The 22,925-nt window shown below is 40.2% G+C and overlaps 1 protein-coding gene across 1 annotated transcript in view; it reads left to right on the top strand.

Moving 5' to 3' along the window:
* Positions 1 to 6,053, top strand: part of LOC113041134 (delta-type opioid receptor) — a 41,746-nt gene extending 35,693 nt beyond the window's left edge. Inside the window, exon 4 of the mRNA XM_026199490.1 lies at positions 4,253 to 6,053. Coding sequence (XP_026055275.1) covers positions 4,253 to 4,776 — 524 coding nt within the window. The 3' untranslated portion in view covers positions 4,777 to 6,053. The remainder of the gene's footprint in view (positions 1 to 4,252) is intronic.
* The last annotated feature ends 16,872 nt before the right edge of the window (positions 6,054 to 22,925 follow it).

Raw genomic sequence — 22,925 nt, forward strand, 5'->3', positions numbered from 1 at the left:
TTTCTTTTAAAAGTATAGCAAAGTAATGGAGGCAGCAACATATGATAAATAGGACAGAACAAGAAAGGCTGTTAATAATCTTACGTTGTGCAAAATTATCATCATATGAAAGGCCCAATCCTTAACAGCACAAATCGCTTATGTGCATCCTGTGTGCAGATTGATGCACTTGATACAACATGGAGTCTCAAAACAATAGTATACACAGAATATCAGATTTGGATCGGTCTAGTCTGACCGATAACCAATCCATCAGAAAATGGCAGTATCAGAGCCGATACCGATACTAGGTATCGGATCGGTGCATCCCTACTTGGAACCATTACAGTTGTTTGCAGATGTTAAGCAGACAGTCTGCTTACACTTAAATGACTGATAGTTGACATGTAGTAGCAACGTTACTTATAGTGAGAAAAATGTCTAAAATGGTCTGTCAATACAAAGTGTTACCGATATTATTACAATAATAAAAAAGGGTTCTTTTTTTAGCAATTCTGAAATTTCAGCATCATTACCCCATTCTTCATTGTCACGTGGTCCTTCAGAAATCATTGTAATATGTTTATTAGCTGCTCAAGACACATTTTCATGCTTGCTGTTGTTGTTGTTTGGATGACACTAAAAAAGTTCATTAAGTATAATATTTTCTTCCTTAAAGGGGGGGTGAAATGCTTTTCACTTAATATCATGTTAATCTTGAGTACCTATAGAGTAGTACTGCATCCTTCATAACTCCAAAAAGTATTTAGTTTTATTATATTCATAAGAGAAAGATAGTCTGTACCGATTTTTCCCGGAAAAACACGAGCGCCTGGAGGCGTGACGTGTGGGCGGAGCTAAAGAATCACTAGCGCCAGTTGCGTTGAAAGCTTTTGGAAGCTGTGACAGCTGTGAAGGCTGAAACTGAACGAGAGCAGCAGCAGCAAGGACTCGCTCCGAGCGGGGCTCGAACCCCGGTCTCCGATGGGAGGTGGACGCACTAACAAGGAGGCAGAGATATTTTAAGCAGTTTTACTCACCGCCTGTGGTTCCAGCACACAATCGTGACCCTTTTTCGTTGGGATTGCATCATCCTTAAGAAATAAACGATACGCAAATCCGTCGTCAAACTGGGCTTTGTTTGTAAAACAAGCGTTTTAGAAATGCAGGGAACAAACACAAACACTTGCACAACTCCGTTGATGCTCTGTAAAAATAAACTCCATCCACTGGTCCCTTAATGCTGTTTTTTCTTTGGTAATCTGTGCAGGGTTGTCTTGCCCTGGCAACCAAAAACACACTCCTTTTGTGACATTTCGCGACGCTCTCGCTATGATCAGTGATTGTCTGTGCTCAGCCTCTCTCTGCTCTGCTATACGGGAGCGCGCGCTCTTCCAGCAAACGTGCCCTCAGGACCCATATAAGGAAATTCCGCTCCATCTAACGTCACACAGAGCCATACTCGAAAAAAAACTTTCTGAGTATTTTTGGAACAGAAATACTCCTTCAAACGTACAACTTAATTTTTGAAACTTTGTCCATGTTTAGCATGGGAATCCAACTCTTTAACAGTGTAAAAAACTCAGTATGCATGAAATAGCATTTCACCCCCCCTTTAATGTACCATTGCACCTCTGTTCACCGAGCGTGAAGGAAAATCACATAATCACAGATCTTTAGGGTGCTGACAGCTGAATTAAATGCAGGTCCTTGGGGGGCTGAGATAAAAGACAGGTAGCAGAAGCCCCGTTAAATGGGTTCAGCAAACACCAGTGTACTTTACTGTATATAGAGTTTGATGAAAATGACTCAAACTCGTTGGACACGCAATGCTCAGATGATCAGTGTTCCTCCCAGCAGAATGTTCAGACAGCTTTCTTTCGTAACACTCTCTCTCCTCTCCTTTACTGCCAGGCTGCAGCATATTTATTTATTCATCACTTTATGCAAGTTGCGTTCTGCTGTCTTTGACACTGCAGGGAAAGACAGACAGAAGCAGAGCGAGGGAGGATGATTCGAGGAGATTCATAGGTACAGGGACGTGGATGAATGTCTGTAAACAAATGGCCAGCAGCGTAGCTGTTAAAGCCATGTTTAGGTTCCTACCAAAGCTGTTCCATCTCAAAATAGCTTTCAAACAAGTAAGTGGACTTGAAACAATGATTCGTAAATCATTGTGAAGGCTCTCAGTTCTGTGGGAGTTGCTTGGTCACAACATGATGAATTAGAGTTACATATTCCATACTGGTGAGATTGTGTAGTTACAGAAACATTGCAGAGGGTTGCATGGTTTGCATGTAATTCAGTTATTCGCACATATAATGTCAACCAGTTTCAAAAATACTTTACCAGTCTGTTTCTACCAGTCACATGGTGATTTGTGCTTGTCAAAATCTTGCTGTTTTACTGATGTGATTTGAGTGACTGGTTTGGATGAAAAGAATACAAAGCAATTTTGAAATGCCTGTAATATGATAAAAAAAAGAAGAATCTGTTCTCTGCAGCGAATTGCAGATTCCCACTTGTGTGCAGATGTGATAAGGTGTGAAAAAATCCACTCATAACTTACACAAGACTGTCACTTTTCCAGCAAGAGTGACAGAAATATACTGTCTAAGATTACATTGTGGGGTGCATATAAATATTCAAACAAGGTCATCATAAAAATGGGTTAATAATGAAATGATGTACATTTTTTTGTACCAGTGATTTAAAGATTGATTGAGATTTCAAACTAAATGTTTTTTTGTTGTAACAGATTTTAATCGATCCATTATCCATATGGACCACCTCACAGAATGGCACGCATGTGCCTCTGAAATTTGCAAAGTTTAACCATCATAGATAGATGATTTTAGTTTAACATCAGTACAAGTTTTTAAGTCTTTCCATTTAAAATATTTTAACAGTTCGGTACATAGAGTTTAGTTCTCTTTCGCACATTCTTGTGCTTAAACAGACAAACACAATTCTTAAAATTTCAATCAGTATTCGCGTAAACACAATCTGTTATGTCTTACATGTGTAAGAGTAAACAGGATTCATGCAGGTCTTAAAGTGACATCGGCCTAGGAAACCTTCTGCTGTCTGTGTCTTTAATATTAATAAAACAACATATCAAAACCACTCCCGGCTCTTAATAGAATAACTTTTGTAAATTTAGCAATAAAGAATATGTATTTAATTTATACATTGAAAACTATGCAATGTTATTTAAAGGGGTCCTATTATGCTGTTTCACTTTTTCAACTTTAGTTGGCCTGCAAAGTTACAAAGCTCGAAGTCCACTTCAGAAGAAGATAATTTCTGTAACAGAAATCACTTTTCAAAAACTACAATGAACGACTCGTTTGGGCTACAATGCATATTTTCTGGGATTTGTGATATCACAAATATCGACAAATTTCGTTTTCTAGAAGGCGGGCCTTCATTTGATACACAAACTATTTTAGCCGTTCGTGCCAGACTGGGGAGAGAGGTGAAAAATAATGTGTTTTTTGAACAACCTCGTATGAGAGCCTGTTCAAGTACTCCACCAAAACAAAATCAAGACTTAAAAAAAGCATAATAGGAACTTTCTATTTTCTTCCTGTCTAAGTGGTCAGTTCAAGACTTAAATATGTTAGACCAGATTCCACAGTTCAGAAGTTTGGGTAACAGAACCCTAATGCTTTTCAGCCAAGATGGGTAAAAGACCACCTCTTGACATTAACGATTGTTTCATGGGAGTGTTGATGTAGCTCACATTAAGTCTGAATTCACACATCTCAGGAATGGAGAGGATTTTAATGCTCCCAGAGGTAGGCTGTCAAAAATGTCAAAAGGAGTGGCAAGGAGAAAATGATTAACTGTGAAAAACAACATTTTCTGAAAAGGCCATGTTGAATCTGAAAAGGTCTCAATGTTAATGAGGGCACTATTAAGATCAATTTTAGATGAAATACACTGTAATATTTTATTTTAGAGATTTTCTGATGATTTTTTTCAATCCATCATCCATCCATCTGCTGTCTAGCTGTTCGAAATATAGTATTTTCATATTTTGCATCCAAGGCTTTGTCAATCCAGCATTCAAGGTTTTTATTTTTATTTGTATTTTTTATGTCAAACATTACTTTTTTTTTTATACTTTCCATAAATTTCTGTGTAATTCTACTTGTTTACATTCAAACTCAAATAACAATTCTTCATCCTGTTAACTACTGTACCTCAAAAAAAAATTCCATTTAAATTCAGGAATTTAATTGTGATGCATATTTTTCATTCCACACAGGCATCGAGTGCATCTTGGTTCTCCCAGATCCTCGCAGTTATTGGGACCCAGTGTTCGGGACGTGCATTTTCCTGCTCTCTTTCCTGGTTCCTGTAGCGATCATCAGCGTGTGCTACAGCCTCATGGTGAAGCGCCTCCGTAGCGTCCGAATCCTATCAGGGTCCAAGGAGAAGGATCGCAACCTTCGGCGCATCACACGCATGGTTCTAGTGGTAGTTGCGGCCTTCGTTGTGTGTTGGACGCCCATCCAGATCATGGCACTGGCACAGTCGCTGGGCTTCAACTTGGGTAGCGTCCAGACGGTGGTGTTCATGCACTTCTGCATCGCCCTGGGCTACGTCAACAGCAGCCTGAACCCCGTCCTCTACGCGTTCCTCGATGAAAACTTCAAGCGCTGCTTCCGTGAGTTCTGCCACCCTTCACCATTTAGGCTTGACACGCAGCAGTCAGGTCGCATGCGTAACATCGCTCGCGAGGTGGCCTACAACTGCAAGACTGCTGACGGGAACAGTAACCCTGCATGACTAGGCATGGAGCTGCCCCTGGTCAGCCCTGAGCCTCAACCCAATCCAGGGACAGGAAACTCAAACTCTGAGTTGACTCAGATTACAACACTCTAGCACCACAGTCACCTCCGCCAGGTGGGCGGGGGAAAGGGTTGGGCTAGGAGTGAGGGCGGAGTCAAGTTAAATGACACGCCCTTTTAGGGACAAAGGGGCTCACTTTAAAGTGTCTTAAATGGTTTTGGATGTTATTGTCCACAGTTTTGTTCTTTGTTCCGAAAATTATTACACTTTGTTGTTCAGTGTTGCAGCCTTGTACATGCTTTTTTTTTTGGTGTCTCTTTATAACAATCAATGTTTCTCTTGAAATTTGAGACTGTAGAATTTCATGGCCTTAAACATACATCCGAACCTATGGATTAATTGTATCAGTCCTTTTTGTGGTATTGCCAAGTGTTGGACTGTACTATATACACTATAGAGAATAGTGTATAAACAGTACTATAGACTGTACTATGTATTATATTACTATATAGAGTTATGACACTGAATCTTAAACTACCAAACCTTGTAAAGCCTGATTGTTATTGAAAAAAAAAGTTGATATTTTTCTTGGTTGGACTGTACAATAAGCAAAAATATTTTATATATGTGTATGTTTGGTAGCACCGATTGAAACTTAAAAAATACTTGTAAAGAAATGAAAACTTATTGTAAAACAGCTGCTTTAGTGTTCAATTATAAATGTGCATAAAATGAAGTTAATCATGTTCGAGGCTTTGCATTGTTGAAGACGTCAGTCAGCATTACCTCGGATGTTTCTAGAATGTTTCTGTTTAGCTCTGTATCTTGCTTTGTTATTATGTAATGGATTCTTCTCGATGAGACGGACAACAAAGAGCCAGCATTGTCATGGGTTTACATTACAGACCACTGAATGTGAAAAAAAGACTATTTATGCCAAATTAAAGATATTGAAAAAAAAAATATATATATATTGAAAGTATCAGTGGAATATAGATATATTGTACACCTAATGCTTATTCCTGTAAACTTTATCTTGATATTGTGATTGTTTGTTTACTTGCTGCATTGATTGACTGATCATCTACCTGTACTTGCATATTTATTGACTGGTGGGACCATATTCTGATGGACTGAAGTTAAATGCCAGCTAGTGCTTGGACGTTTACACAGCCTATATGGGAAATCCATTTCTCTTCGATGTACTTATTAAAGAGCAGTTATTAAAATGCACTTATATGGCTGTGAAGCACTGTTTGTAATTAAAAACTAATACGGCATGTTATTTTGTAAGATCCTAATATTATATACTGTATCTCAGAATAACAAGCTGATAATGTTGATTTCAGTTGCATGAAAAAGTAAGTAAACCCCTGGGTTTCTGGATGAATTGAATCTGATGAGTCAAAACAGGCAAACAAAGTCAGGTTAAAAAAATAACCTATATATATATAAAAAAAAAGTAATTTTTATAGGCTTTTTGGGAGCACACCGTAAACTTACAGAGTACAGGGTGGATTTAATAACAGTTTGACCCACCTTTGGTGACAATAACCTCCACAAACATTTTCAATTGCGGATCACATCTGCACAACAGTTGGGAAGAATTTTGCACCATTCCTATTCACAAAATTTTTCAGGTTAGCAATATTCTTGGGAAGCCTGGTGGCTCTCTTGAGGTCATGCCAAAACATCTCACTTGGATTGAGGTCAGGACTCTGACTGAGCCACATCAGGAGGCATATTTTCTTCTGTTAAAGCCATTCTTGCTGTTGATTTGCTCCTGTGCTTTGGGTCGTGGTGTTGCATCACCCAAGTTCTCTTGAGTTTAAAATGGAGGACAGATGGGCTTTTATTCTACTGATAAACTGGGATTTAATTAATTGTGTCAATGATAACAAGCTGTCCTGGCCCTTAGGCATCAAAGCAACCCCCAGTCTAGTGATTCACATTCTTTTTCCACACTTTGAACGTTTACACATCGGTTTCAATGAAAATGTATAGTTGGTTGTGTCTTATTAGTTTCAGCAGATTGTGTGCATCTATTGCTATGACTTAGTTGAAAATCAAATACCATTGTATGACAAATGGGTTCACATACCTTATCCTGTAACAGGGTTTTTTTTTTTTTTTTTTTTCTAAAAACTGTGTGCTGTACATGAGATGCATTCATGGCAACGAATTCACTCTGCACAGCATGAATGTCTTCCATGGGGCTTCATTTCACTGATCAGTTTGTGCTTGTAAAAGAAAACAAAACCTTGGATGTGAATGTGTTCCTTAAGATTCACAAAAATTATTGAGATTGATCATTTGTCAGTTGATTGTTGGCAATCCTGTAAAGCCCCACTGTAATTCCCTCAATTGGAACCATCCATTTTTTTAGGCTTACAGTTCAGATCTTTAACCTTTACACTTTGTTTCCCTGTTTCAGTGATTACAGTTTCATAATAAAAAACAGGGATGCAGCTATACATCTATTTAGGATGTAATTCCTACATTAATACGTACACTGTTGCTTTGCATTCAGTTATTTTCATCTATATATTTTGGTGCATCATGCACCCCTCACCTACAGTTTTTCTGAAGCTCCAAGCTAGGCACATAAAACAATTAATAAATTAAAATAATATTTTTTCTTATTTTGCATCTGCAGGTTAAAACAGACCCTGGTAGATGGCTGTAGATTGGTTGCGAGTCACGGCCCACACATAATTCATTTGTTCAAGTGCTAACTACAAAATCAGACAATCACACTCTCAAAATGAGACATATGCCCAACTCTAGGAAGCCCCATTTCCTGTTGCATTTCATCAATATTTGATGTTTTCATTTCTGTTGCCATGGCAACATGATTTCTCAGTCCCATCTTATTTCCCATTCATGTGGACTAGGGCAAATGTTTTTTTTTTTTTTTTTTTTAGCTAGATAGATGATGGACATGAATCACAATAGGATTAAATGCTTGTTTAGCAGATTCATATGGTCAAATGTATAATAACACAATATATAAATTTAATTTATATATTTATATTAAACAGATTTATATATTTATATTAAATAGATTTATATATTTCATTTTTAAATCCAGGGGCACTGATAGTGAGTTGGTCTTTCTGGGAAACAAGACTTTCCAATAGATTATATATTATGTGGTTTTTCGCCTCCATTTGGACACAGAGCATCAGTTTGTGATGGGATTTGGTCAACACTGTCTTGAACCAATTTGTAAATAATTTATGTTTTGTTGAATTGGTGGCTAATTCCATTGTACAAATTCATATGAATTCACCACTTCATAAAATACTTTTATCATGAGATCGATTTGGGGTTGGGTATGGTGCATAATTTCCAATCTGATCCAAATCTTAAGTGTGGTTCAGGTATGGGCTATTTGCTTCCACACAGACTAAACCATTTTTATATGGACCTCACTTAAGTGGTCTTGTGGAACACGTTATTAGAGCAACCACAGACTTTTGGTCTGGTACTGTAGTTGGATAAATGTGCAGGGAACGGGAAAAAAGTTGTTTTCTATGCACTTTTTTAGTTAGATGGATAATGAAAATGACTCCCATTGTGTACTATGACATGATGTCATGTGATGTGACCTACCATTATCAGTTGTCGCTTCATTGCATTCACAAATTGTTTCAGTCTCACTGTGAAAAAAAGGTCAGTTTTGTGAAATTGAGATTCATACAGCACCTTAAAGCTGAATAAATATGCTTTCCATTGATGTATGATTTGTCAGGACAATATTTGGCAAAGATATAACTATCTGAAAAAATACAACTTGGAATCTGAGGGTGCAAAAAAAAAAATCACCTTTAAAGTTGTCCAAATTAAGTTCTTAATTCATTTTATCAATCAAGATATTAAGTTTTGATATATTTACGGCAGGAAATTTACAAAATATATTCATGGAACATGATCTTTACTTAATAACCTAATGATTTTTGGCATAAAAGAAAAATCGATGATTTTGACCAATATAATGTATTTTCTTGCTACAAATGTGGCTATTGCTGCAAATATACCCATTCGACTTATGACTGGTTTTGAGGTCCAGGGTCACATTTCAGAAGTAGTAAGTCATCCAGGTACTTTCTGCCTATATTGGTGTAAGGATAAAAGAAACTTTGATCTCTTGAGAAACATACAATATAAACATACACAGGCATCTTTGAGACACCCCACAGAGTGGAGGTACAGGAAATGCCTTTCTCACATACCGTATGTTATCAGTTCCTTCTCATCCCCTTCTTCACCCATCCTCTCTTTACTTGGTTTCACTCAGAATGGTCAATAGTATAACTGTCACAGAGACGAACCCTCTGATTCCCTCCTCTGGCCAGCAGAAGGCTCCATCACCCGAATACTAGCACCCATGCAGCCATTCACTCACTTAACACTGACTCACACTAAATTTCCCACAAGCCCCGTCCTTGGACTCTGATTATGCTTCAGCTGTAGTTTATTGGATTTCAGTATGAAGCTGCCAGTTTCCTTGTGTTAATCACGAGGTCTTGTATTTACTACAGTGTACATTTCTGAGTGTTCATATCCTGTTCAATTACCTGTTTCTGATATTGTCTGTTCCCCATCTTCGATTGTTGCTGCCTGCCTTCTCATTATTGCTATTGATATTGGACTTTGATACACAGCTTGATACCCCGACACTCTGCCTGTTTAACGACCACGATTCTGCCTGTTCCACGCTGTTGTGTTTGCTGATCCTGACCACTGCCTGTACGACCCTGATTATTGTAAAAAAAATTAACAATACAGCACATCTACATCGTTCTTGGGTTACATCATCAGTCCTGAGGGGGTCACGATGGATGAGCAGAAGGTCAATGCTGTCCTTAACTGGCCCGAACTTGTCACCTTGAAGGAGCTTCAACACTTCCTGGGTTTTGCCAACTTCTACAGAGGCTTCATTCATAACTTCAGTACCATTGTCAGTCCTCTATCATACATGGTCAACAAAGGGATCCATCGACTGGAATGGTCAGATTCAGCCCGCCAAGCTTTCCAAGAGTTGAAACAGCACTTCATCTCATCATCTATACTCCATCACCCCGACCATTCACTCCCGTTTGTGGTCAAGGTGGATGCCTCCAGTACCGGGTTGGGTGCAGTTCTACTACAACGCCAGGGTCCCATGTCTAAATGGTACCCATGTGCTTTCTATCCCAGAAAACTGAATGCTGCAGAACATAACTATGATTGAACTATGATATTAGCGCTATTGACTTCATCTCAGATCTCCCAGAATCAGAAGGTAACACAGTCATCCTCACCATAATAGACAGATTCTCCAAAGCCTGCCGTCTCATCCCATTACCAAAACTTCCCATTGCCATGCAAACTGCTAAGCTGTTATGTAATTGGGTCTTTCTTTTATATGGGCTACCGGAGGACATCATGTCTGACTGCGGACCTCAGTTAGCATCACATCTCTGGGTGGAATTCTTCAAGGCCCTAGACATCAATGTCAGTTTTACCCTGGGGTACCACCCTCAAACTAATGGTCAAGTAGAATGACTCAACCAAGAATTAACACGCAATCCTCAGATCCTATTGTAAACAGAACCAGAGCAATTGTGCCTGCTTTCTTATGTGGGCTGAGTACGCCCAAAATTTCAATACTCAAACCAGCCACTGGCCTGACTCCTTTCAAGTGCATTCTGGGATTCCAGCCTCCATTGTTTCCTTGGTCCAGTGAGCCTTCAGATGTCCCTGCTGTAAACGATTGGCTCAACTGAAGTGATGCCACTTGGAACCAGGCACATAATCATCTCCAACATGCAATTCATCGTCAGAAGGATCAGGCAGATCGACAAAGACGTCCTGGTCCAGACTACAGGCCAGGTCAATGGGTTTGGCTATCCACTCGAGACTTATGCCTCCATCTTCCATGCAAAAAGCTGAGTCCAAGGTAAGAGGGTCCATTTCATAATATGCCAAATTACACCTGTTTCATTCCGTCTAGCATTGCCCAGTACTTACCGTATTTCTCCCACCTTTCATGTTTCCCTGCTCAAGCCCACTTCTAGTCCCCGTGAGGCAGGAGAGGGGAGGTCAGATGATCAGGTCCCCCAACCCATCCTTGTAGAGGGCGAGAAGGCGTACCAGGTCTGAGAGCTGTTTGATTTCAGACATCGGGGATGTCTACTTCAGTATCTGGTCGACTGGGAGGGGTACGGCCCAGAGAAACAGTCTTGGGTCAGTGCTGACGACATTCTCGATCCCAATCTGGTGGAGGAGTTCCACCACAACCATCCTGAAAAACTGGCACCTCGACCACGTGGTAGACCTCGACGTCGTCTGCCTCTTTGCGCCTGGAGTCACTCACAGGGGAGGAGGGGTGGGTTGGTGGGGTTTGCTCTGTCACTGAGACGAACCCTGTGATTCCCTCCTCTGGCTCCATCACCCGAATACCAGCACACATGCATCCATTCACTCACTTACACTGACTCACACTACATTTCCCACAAGCCCCGTCCTTGCACTCTGATTATGCTACAGTTGTAGCTTACTGGACTTCAGTATAAAGCTGCCAGTTTTCTTGTATTAATCGCAAAGTCTTGTATTTACTATAGCGTACATTTCTGAGCGTTCATATCCTGTTTGTTAACTTGTTGCTGATATTGTCTGTTCCCCATCTTCGATTGTTGCTGCCTGCCTTCTGACTATTGCTATTAATTATTGGTCTTTGATACACTGCTTGACACCTGGACAGTCTGCCTGTTTAACAACAATGATTCTACCTGTTCAATGCTGTAGTGTTCGCTGATCCTGACCACTGCCTGTACGACCCTGATTATTGTCAATAAAGCCTGCTTATGGATCCCACTTTGAGTGATCATTCATTACAATAATGTTCTACATGAATGCAAGTCATATTTTCAGTCATGTTTGGTATTATTTGAATAGTCTCAGGGTGAGTGGTACAATGGTCTCAATCTTACAAAAGTAGGCTAAAAGATAATACAGATCCTAAGCATTAAGAGATATTTTGCTTACTGTAATGGGAGTGCCCTTTCCCAGGGTCCTCTATGTAAATTATATTAGTTGTTGTTTTTTTTTTTCTAAAAGATAAACTGAATTAATTTATGAACGGTGGCAACAATCGGTTACTCAGGCAAAAGGTCGGTAGTAGGAAAACAGTTAAGACAGTATTCGGACCAAGGTTTGTCTGAGGTGAAGTGATATAAAAATATGGGATAAGAATGTTCTGATTTTTTGTGAAAACTAAGCTAAGACAACTAGTGTCACAGTGTCTGGGTTGTGTTCCCTGGGTTTAAACTAGGTGTCCTCCTTTCCCACGGTGTCTGTCACTTTATTAACTGTTTGTTCCCTTATTTGGTCACCTTCCTCCTTGTTTGAGTTAATTGATTATTCCCCACCTGTCTCCAGTTCCCTCATTACATTCTGTCTATTTATACTCGGTCTGTCTGAGTATGTGTCACGGAGTCCTTGTCTAATGTCTTATGTTATCCGTAGTCTTGATCCTGCCATGTGTTTTGTCTGTTCTTGTATTGGATACTCTGGTTTTGACCCTGCCTGGACTGTTTACTCTATTTGGATGAAAGCTGCAATAAAAGACTTACCTGCAATTGGATCTCTCTGTGTTTCCTGTATCACCGATTGTGACAGAAGGACTACGTCAAAGCGAAGATCCAGCGGAATGTCAGTTGTTGCTTCTTCCCCAGCCACGTAGCGGGAGAGAAGCGCTCGTTTTGAGGGAACCCGCCTGGTCGTGTTTCGCGGAACCAGGGGAGGTCGCCGAGGAGGGAACGGCCAAGAGGAGGCTCAACATCGCTGTCCACCTTGGCCTCCCTTTGACCCGGGGTTAGTATGCCCATGATGGCCGCCAGTCCAGTGCCACGAGGCAGGATGGACGCCAGCACAGCGCCACAGCACAAAGTGGTCACCAGTCCAGCGCCACGGTGCAAGATGGCTGCCAGCTCAGCGCCAACACCCAAGATGACCGCTGACACATTTCTTAATTATTTCTCTATGCTGTCAAAGATCCTCGAGATTCCCAAAACTGTTCACGTCATGGCTGCTGAGCCAGCACCACAGCCCAAGATGGCCGCCAGCCCAGCGTCACTGCACCGGGTGGTCGCCAGCCCCAGCACCACAGCACAAGATGGCCGCTAACCCAGCGCAAATGCCCAAGATGGCCACCAGTCCAGCACCACAACCCAAGATGGCCACCAGCCTAGTACCACAGCACAAGATGGATGCTAACCTAGAGCCAATGCCAAAGATGGCCACTGGTCCAGAGTCATGGCCCAAAATGGTCGCCAGTCCAGCGCCACAGCACAAGACGAACACCAGTCCAGCGCCACAGAACAAGATGGCTGTCAGCCCAGCGCCACAGCACAAGATGGCCGCTAACCCAGCGCCAATGCCCAAGTGGGCCACTGGTCCAGCACCACAGCACAAGATGGTGGCCAGCCCAGCACCATAGCAAAGATGGCCGCCTGTCCAGAGTCATGGCCCAAGATGGCTGCTTGCCCAGCACCGCTGCACAGGATGACAGTCACAGCTGACCCTCTGGAGACGAGTAAGGTTCCAGTTGACCCTCCAGAGTCGAGTCAGGTTCCAGTGAACTCTCCAGAGTCGAGTCAGGTTACAGCGAACTCTCCAGAGTCGAGTCAGGTTCCAGCGAACTCTCCAGAGTCGAGTCAGGTTCCAGCGGACCCCCAGAGTCGAGTCAGGTTCCAGCGGACCCCCCAGAGCCGAGTCAGGTTCCAGCGGACGCCCCAGAGTCGAGTCAGGTTCCAGCGGACCCCCCAGAGTCGAGTCCGGTTCCAGTGAATTCTCCAGAGTTGGGGCCAGTCACCGCTGACCTTCCAGAGTCGGGGCTAGTCACCGCTGACCTTCCAGAGTCAGGGCTAGTCACTGCTGACCTTCCAGAGTCAGGGCTAATCACCGCTGACCTTCCAGACTCAGGGCTAATCACCGCTGATCTTCAAGGACAGAGTCAAGTCACTGGTATTCTTCAAAGACAGAGTCAAGTCACTGGTGATCTTCAAGGACAGAGTCACGTCACTGGTGATCTTCCAGGACAGAGTCAAGTCACTGGTGATCTTCAAGGACTGAGTCAAGTCACTGGGGATCTTCAAGGACAGAATCAAGTCACTGGTGATCTTCAAGGACTGAGTCAAGTCACCACTGATCTTCAGGAACAAAGGCAAGTCACCATTGATCTTCATGAGTAAATACAAGTCACCAATGATATTCATGTACAAATACAAGTCACCAAGAATCTTCATGAGCAGTGTCGGGTCAGCACCGATCTGCTGGAGTCCAGTATGCACACCATGGGATTGCCAGATTGTCGTCGTCCCGTTGGTCGGACCACACGGTTGTGGTGGTCTTCCGCTCCGCCCTGGAGGACTCAGGCTTCGACCACAAGGACGTGGTGGTCTTCTTCTCCGCCCTGGGGGACTCTCGCCCTGACTACACGGTTGTGGTGGTCTTCCGCTCCGCCCTGGAAGATTCTGGCTTCGACCACAAGGACGTGGTGGTCTTCTGCTCCGCCCTGGGGGGCTCTCGCCCTGACCACAAGGTTGTGGTGGTCTTCTGCTCCGCCCTGGGGGGCTTCATGTTGTTTTTTGTTTTTGTGTTCACTCCTGTCCCTGTTCCTCTCTGTTAGTCTGGCCCTCCGGTCCTCCTCCCTCCTGATCTCCCTGTTTTGTGTTCACACTTCTGGTGTTTGTTCCCCATGTTTTTCTTTTCTCGCCCGCCGTCCCTCCCACTGAGCCTCCACCTGTCCGCCTCCCTCCTGGTCTCTGTTTTGTGTCTGTCGTGGAGCGTCTGGGAGCCACTCCGTAGAGGGGGGGTACTGTCACAGTGTCATAGTGGTTTCCAATAGGTGTCCTCCTTTCCCACGGTGTATGTCACTTTATTAATTGTCTGTTCCCTTATTTGGTCATCTTCCTCCTTGTTTGAGATAATTGATTATTCCCCACCTGTCTCCAGTTCCCTCATTACCTTTTGTGTATTTATACCCGGTCTGTCTGAGTATGTGTCACAGAGTCCTTGTCGTGATCCTGCCGTGTGTTTTGTCTGTTCTTGTATTGGATACTCTGGTTTTGACCCTGCCTGGACTGTTTACTCTATTTGGATGACCCTGCAATAAAAGACTTGCCTGCAGTTGGATCTCTCTGTGTTTCCTGTATCACCGATCGTGACAACTAGATGGTGCAACTACCGCAATGCCTCCCCCACCATCATAATGACGTTGCCACGTGCAGGCCCACCCCACATCTTTTCAGTGGTCCGCGGACAGGCACTATTGACGTAAAGCCATCAACACCACGGGAAACAGGAAATGGAATTTATTATTATACATTTTATGTAAACAGAGAACTGGTTTATTAATTATACGTTGCGGTAAAATATATAGTGTCAAATGCATATATTACTATATAACACTATTATTTTTTTAATTTATATGTACATTTATAAACAAGACTTAACTTATATTCTGAATTAAATTGATAATGAAAAGGGTGTGCTAGAAACATTAGAATAGTTGGAATAATTAATAATTTGCCAGGACACGATTATTTCACTGTTATTTATTTGGCTGAAACTGTTCTGTTATTTTTGATAGAGGAACAAGTTGGCATTTATATACAACTCTGGCAGTCTAGCACTGTCACATAATGCATGCAATTGACAATGAAAAGAGTTATGTTAACAACATCGGAATTGTTTGTAAATTAATAACATGCAAAGACACAAGTACTTCATTGTTAGTTATTTAGTTCTGATACTGTTCCGTTAATTCTTCTGACAGAGGGGAAAGGTGGCATTCCTAAATATACCTCTTGTTTCTTCGGTCAAGCATTAATCCTCTCACCCACCACTCTGCCCTGATACTCTAGAACTGACACATGAAACAGCAGTCTTGGTCCTCTGTACTGTCATAAAATCCTCTGAGATATCTACACTTTTTTGGCTCAAATACAGAAATGAAGTACTTGGTTGATGAATTCCCAACAGTCATATGAAAAGACAAAGGGGTCTCTTTATTGTTTGCTTGTTGCTGCAGCTGGACCAGCTGGGCTTTCCTTACTTCACCAAACCACTTTTCCTGAACTAGCTTAGAGAGACTAGTTTCTATTAGTGGAATACTGGGATTGTCAGCTCGAGGGCAAAAATGAAAATGACTTCATGTGCCAACATTCTAAAGGAAGTATCCCACTGTTGTGTATTTTTGATACATGTATAGGTGTTGCTTGATCATGAAAAGACTTCTCAACTGCAAAAATACCTATTTTTTATCAATGCACTGACAAAGAAAGTGCCTTTCGGGAGTAATTGCTTCATCTTTGTTCATGTCTTCTCTTCTAATGTGATTTAGAAGAATTTTGTCAGCAATGTTAAATTACATTGACTGCAAGTGGCTGTCCTCTTTGAAGATGACTGAGGCAGAGGCTACAGGACAGCGGACAGCTGAGGCAGAGGCTGAAGGACAGCTGACAATATTTGGCATTAGCAGTTTGCTAATGTCTGTGCACACATCCCATGTGTAGGTTTAAACATTGTAGATGCTTGTGTACCCAACTGTGCGTGACATGGGTGGAACACAGAAAATGAAGTATACCTCAGCATTAAAAGTAAACATTCTATTACAAAGTCAGAAGCAATTAGCATCTCACACAATTAGCTGACTCTTAAAATCACTAAAAGACTGATAAACTCACTGTGATGTTTCACTGCCGATTGAAGGTGATTTTTGATGTGATAATACACCAGCTGTGGCATACTGGTGTATGTTATATATATATATATATATATATATATATATATATATATATATATTTTATACTGCTCACACTCCCTATTGCTTAACACCGTTTTGAGGTTTTTCACAAGAGAAATGGAACAAGTGGAAATGGCTCTTAAAAGTGCCTTTGGATTATAGTGATCATAAAAAGAAGAGAGATATGGAGGGGTAGGAATAGAGACAGAGACTTACACTAAACACTACAACAGAGTAATAAAGTAAATAGAAAAAGTCAGAAACAGTGAATATAATGAAAGATGACAATTCCAAAGACCTACAAACAGAAACAAGTACAGACCATGAGTTTTAACATAAAAAATAATATAATTCTAGAGCTGTGGTTTACAACATTTTGTCTTTGACCATTGCCGTACTTGAAGCACAATTAAGCTATCTCCATAACATTCACATAACACCGTACTTTCTACAATATTAGAAGAATGGCATCTACGCTAATATTTGTCTGTTTCTCTCTTGTTCCGAGGTCACCGTGGCCACCAGATCCAGTCTGCATCCAGATCAGAGGGTCACTGTAGTCACCCGGATCCAGTACGTATCCAGATCAGATGGTGGATCAGCACCTAGAAAGGACCTCTACTGCCTTGAAAGACAGCGGAGACCAGGACAACTAGAGCCCCAGATACAGATCCCCTGTAAAGACCTTGTCTCAGAGGACCACCAGGACAAGACCACAGGAAACAGATGATTCTTCTGCTCAATCTGACTTTGCTGCAGCCTGGAATTGAACTACTGGTTTCGTCTGGTCAGAGGAGAACTGGCCCCCCAACTGAGCCTGGTTTCTCCCAAGGTTTTTTTCTCCATTCTGTCACCGATGGAGTTTCGGTTCCTTGCCGCTGTCGCCTCTGGCTTGCTTAGTTGGGGTCACTTCATCTACAGCGATATCATTGACTTGATTGCAAATAAATGCACAGACACTATTTAAACTGAACAGAGATGACATAACTGAATTCAATGATGAACTGCCTTTAACTATCATTTTGCATTATTGAGACACACTGTTAACATCTCGCGTAATCAGCTCCAGATCTCTGGTGCTAAACCATAGCAGAACCCTGACTACATTTTATGGTTTGTGATGGTAAAGAACATTTCATGACGCCTCAGACAACTGTAAATTTGTGGATACTGTGGTTTAATTATAAACGCTATCGTAAACTCATATTTACCATAGTAAAATATTTTTTGTATACTGTAAAAACTTCAACCACATTGGTTGAAAATGAATAAAGGTTGAAATATTATATATATTATATATATATATATATATATATATATATATATATATATATATATATATATATATATATATATATATGTATATATATATATATTTTTTGTAAAGTTAGCCAAATGATTAATTAGCAAAAACAACATTAGATTAATTATTTTATGTAATAAAAATAATCGTTAGAGTAGTTGACTAATCGAAAAAAGAATCGTTAGATTAGTCGACAGAAAAAATAATCATTAGTTGCAGCTCTAAAACAAGTAGAAATTAAATCCTGCCTAGAGTGCGATTCATTGGCATCATTTACTTTGCCACCAACCAATGAAAAGACTTGTGGGGCAAGGTGACACGTGCAGCCCCGCCCCAGATGCAGCACCGCCCCGATCTGCAGGCTTCAGCCAGGGACTTCTCGTTTCAGTTGAAATTACATCACCACATAGAATAACGCTTTATTTGTTTCAAGGCACTTTAGGGGACCTTTAAGCGATTCAATGTAAATATATGATGCTTCTTCAAAGTCACTGCAGGACTGCTGAAAAAAAAAGAAAAAAAGATGTTTGAAAACCATTAGCTTTCAAACAAAGGCCATGGGACTCAATTACAGACAAGTTTATTTACGGCCCCTTTTTATGACCTGTTCACGCTCTCTTGATCTCACAGAATCATTATGGCGGTAACAAGCAACCTTCACTAATGCTTCAATTAAGAGCTTGGTTCTGGCCACCTGCCTCACTTTAGTGAATAATTACATCACGTGCATTCTTGTGTTAGATCTATTTTATTTTATGTAAGGCTCTCCAAATCTGTTTGTGGCTATTTTTATTCTCTCTCTCCTGCTATCACTTTATTTTTCTGATGTATTTTGATCATGTGTAGATTGTTCCCCTAGGGTTACATTTGTAACGCCCACAGGTATCAACATCAAAACCCTTGCCGCAGCACGCACAATTGCGCTCACACATTAGATGGCATGGTAATACGCTCCCTGCATATCCTGTTGGACTGCTAGCTTATGTGCTAAAATATAACACGACCACTTTCACATGAAGCCGATGTTTGTTAGGGACCAATGAGAGCTCTAATATTTCCCTGTACTGATGCTGCACGGTTTCCTTGTTTTGGTCCTTTCCTTACCTGTTTTGTCTGAATATTGAGTTTTAATGAGGAGTCCTTTGGATTACAGTATTAAATATGCATGCCACACACATACACAAAATGTCATGTCTGAAGTCATATTTCCCCTGTTGCTCATTACCTAGTCATATCCTGTGCATGTATATATGTGTGTGTGTGTGTGTGTGTGTGTGTGTGTGTGTGTGTGTGTGTTTATTTTTATTTTTATTTTTCCTGAAAATTAGAAGTTTAGCAGAATTTCAATGTTGCTCTTTTTCTATAAAAACGGTTGTTCACCACAAATGTACAGTATGTTTTTTTTTTATTTTTTTATTATTAATTCTTTTTTTATCCTTTTTTGGAGCTTGACAAGTAGTCCATATGACTTGTTTACTATATATATATATATATATATATATATATATATATATATATATATATATATTTTTTTTTTTTTCAAAAGCAGTGACACTCAGACATGCTCAATTAAATGTTCTTCGGATGGTACAGTAAGTTAAATCAGTGAGTGGTATTAAAGTGCATGTAATTGTCAAGAGTTTGATTAACACAGTAGGCATTTGTGTCACATTTTATATTAGGTTATATTTATGTTATACTATACTTAAATCAAAAAATAAATAAATAAATAAAATAAGGACAATGTGCTTACTGTGCTCATATTGTTTTGCAAAATACATTTGCTGCTATTGAGGTGGGATATGGGTGAGGTTAGGGACAGGTTTGGTATTATTGGTAAGTTTAAGGGTGGGTTTAGGTGTAAGGGATGGGTCAACAGTTTAATTATAAATGTAATAATAGAAATTAATTACAGATAATTACATATATGAATTAAAAAAATTAATGTACACAATAAGTGCATTGTACCGAATGATTAATTTTAATTTAAGTATTGTACATAGTAGTTAAGGCCACCATAAAGTGGGACTGACATTTGTTAAATAGGCATGTTCAATTAAATCACCCAATATGTCTGGTTTAATTATTATTATTATTATTATTATTATTATTATTATTATTATTATTATTATTATTATTATTAATTAAAACATCTTCCTAATTTAAGTACTTTCTGCAGAGAATCTGACTGGCGAAGTCCACCAGGTCATTCTCCCTTCCATTGTCCAACCCTTGTAATGGTGACAATGGCAGTGAAAATCAAGATCTTATGATCACACAAGCAATCAAATTCTTTCATTATTCCATTATTCCATGGAAAGCCAGGAAGAGCATTTAAGAAATGTGCTGAACGGAGAGAACATTGCACACAAACAGATTAATTGATGGTTATTTTATTTTCCTGCCTCTGAGATCTAATTGAGGTTGTCAAACTTGACAAGATTATTCCTCTGGTGTGCCTGACTAATTTTCTGATGCATTTTGCTCAGACTTTTAAGTGACCATTCGGGAAGCTGACCACGCAGAGGTGTAAAAGCCATCACTTCCTCCTGCAATCAAGGCTGTGATGGAACGATCTGTTTTTCTCCTTATTTTCCTTCAGCTTCCATGGATGATGTACTGTGTTTACACTTATCACCCAATGTCAAATTACTGCCAGCGAAGACCCTGTCTCACCCAGCCTCTGCATGCCTTTCCCCCTCAGGTGTTCTTGCTATACAATTGGCAAGTGGCAGAAATGTCAAAGCAGAAGGTCACAAAGCTTTTCTCCTTGATTATGACAAGCTTTAACGACCTCCAGGAGAGAGGGATGACAGGAATGGCTTGCGGTAAAACTTAAGTGATGGGACTCTAAAGGCTAATGCTTTCGGTCACAGACTTGAGGTGTAAGATATGTTTTTGAGTTGGGTAACTTTCCATTTCTGAGTTCTCCAGCCCACTTATGAATTTCCTCTGCATTCTGAACATTTTAACATATGAAACATACTTTTGAGTATGAAGGAACATTCTCAAATGACTATTTCCTAGTCAGAAAAATCCTACTGAACCACTACTGAAAATATTATCATAAGCTCCATATTGAACCAATCCTAAAAGTATCCTAATAGGGGATTCCTATTGAATCTTGTTTTGTCAATGTATATAAAAATAAATAAATAAAGGATTTTGCTAACTATTCTCACAAAATCTCAATTATAAATCTCAAAATTTGGATTTTCTTTTTTTTGAAGAAGAAGAAGAATTGCAAGTTAACTTTCTGGGAAGAAAAGTCAGACTTGTGAGAAGCTGCAACTACCTTTTTTGTGCAAAAATTGTATTCACAATTAATCGCATGTTTAATTTTATAATTTGTTATAGAAAAACAATTTATGCTCAAAGTCCAGATCATAACATTATATGGGCACCTTCCTATTAGAGACCTGCAGGACAAAACACAGCAGAGTGAGGGCGGGTAGAGACTTGTGTGTGTGTCCCAAACACAGTAATAATAAACCACACAGTTAACAAAATGAGGCACTCCAATGTACTGAGTGAGAGGGCTTTTCTGTTGTCTTCTCATGTGAGAACTTCCTATTTCTCGTGTATAAAGTCATGATTACGAGCATATTGCCTTCTTTTCTGTTAAAAATAACAGTGTACAGTAGTTTGTGAATGTTGATGCTTAGCCTACATTATTTTATTGGGAGAGTTCATGATGTGAGTGATTCTACAGTCTTAGGTCCACCCCAAATACCCTCATTGGTTGAGACACGTAATGACGCCCATCCCAAACCAGTACTGATTAACATCCCATCCCTCCTCTGACCCATTGTTTGTCTTTGTGTGGATTCAGATCCAGCGAGCAACGGACTTTTCAACAATTACACAGTTGTTTTTTTTTTTTTATTATGAAAGTCCATTGCTCGCTGGCTCTTAACGTTAATGTGATAATAACGTGTTAACTTTCCCAGCCCTATTTTATTTTTATTTACAGTTAAACACAATTGCAAAATGTGAATGGAGAATTCAGAGAAAAAACCTTTTTGTGGAAATGGGATTCCATATATGCCAGCAAGTAAAGTGCAAAATAATATTTTATTTATTCATTTATTTTTTAAGGAAATATCTTCACATGAGCTTTGTTTGTTTCTTTTCTTTTTTTTTATGCTCTTAGAGAGGAAAAGAAAACATTGCCCTGGTCATTCTGAAATCACAGAACCAAAGCTTTCATCAAAATGATAGCCTGCAATTACTTTCAAGAACAATTTCCATTTTGTACATTCTTTTCCTAGAAGTGTCCCCCGACCTCCCCCACCCCCTCTTTTGATTCTTGGAAGATTCATATTTGATCCTTTTGATTCACAATTATTGCTTCAGGGTTGTTTGACTAGGGTCTCCACTTTTCTGGTTGTACTGCCAGTTTAATTTTCCAGCCATACCAGGTAGTAAAGCAGTGGGGCATTTTATCAGCAGAGCACACAGTGTAATCTTATTTACAATCGTTGATCTCAAATCTTAATTCAAACAATTTGAATAAAGATCAATTCATAATGAGGCTATTAAAGTGCAATCCAATATTCTAAGCAAGCCAGACCTTAATACTAAATTCCTTTTATCTCCTCTCTAAAGCAGCTTAGCATTCCCTGTGGTCTGCATCATGTTTATATGCAGATACATCAGCCATACTTCAGTGAGCATAAGAGCTTCCGTTACAGTATCACTGCACCAAGGAAACACCTACCACATGTGCTTAATGATCCTTAACAGAAAGCTTTCTGTTCTTTCACTCAGATATTATTGATTACTATGGCTAAAACTAAACCATATTAAATGACATCACCAAATACTTCAAGTCTAATGCTTTGGGGATTCCTGTTGTGTATTTGTAATGAAGTCTAAGGGCCCTATCTTGCACCCAGCGCAATTGACTTTGTACACCGACGCATGTGTCATTCCTATTTTGCACCCGCGCAAAGCGCGCTTTTCCCTCCACAGAAGCACGTCGCTAAACTAGCGAATGAACTTGCGCTCCCTGGGCGGTTCAGCGCAAAAAAGGAGGCGTGTTCCGGC

Source organism: Carassius auratus, chromosome 23, assembly GCF_003368295.1.
Source record: "Carassius auratus strain Wakin chromosome 23, ASM336829v1, whole genome shotgun sequence".
NCBI lineage: Eukaryota > Metazoa > Chordata > Actinopteri > Cypriniformes > Cyprinidae > Carassius > Carassius auratus.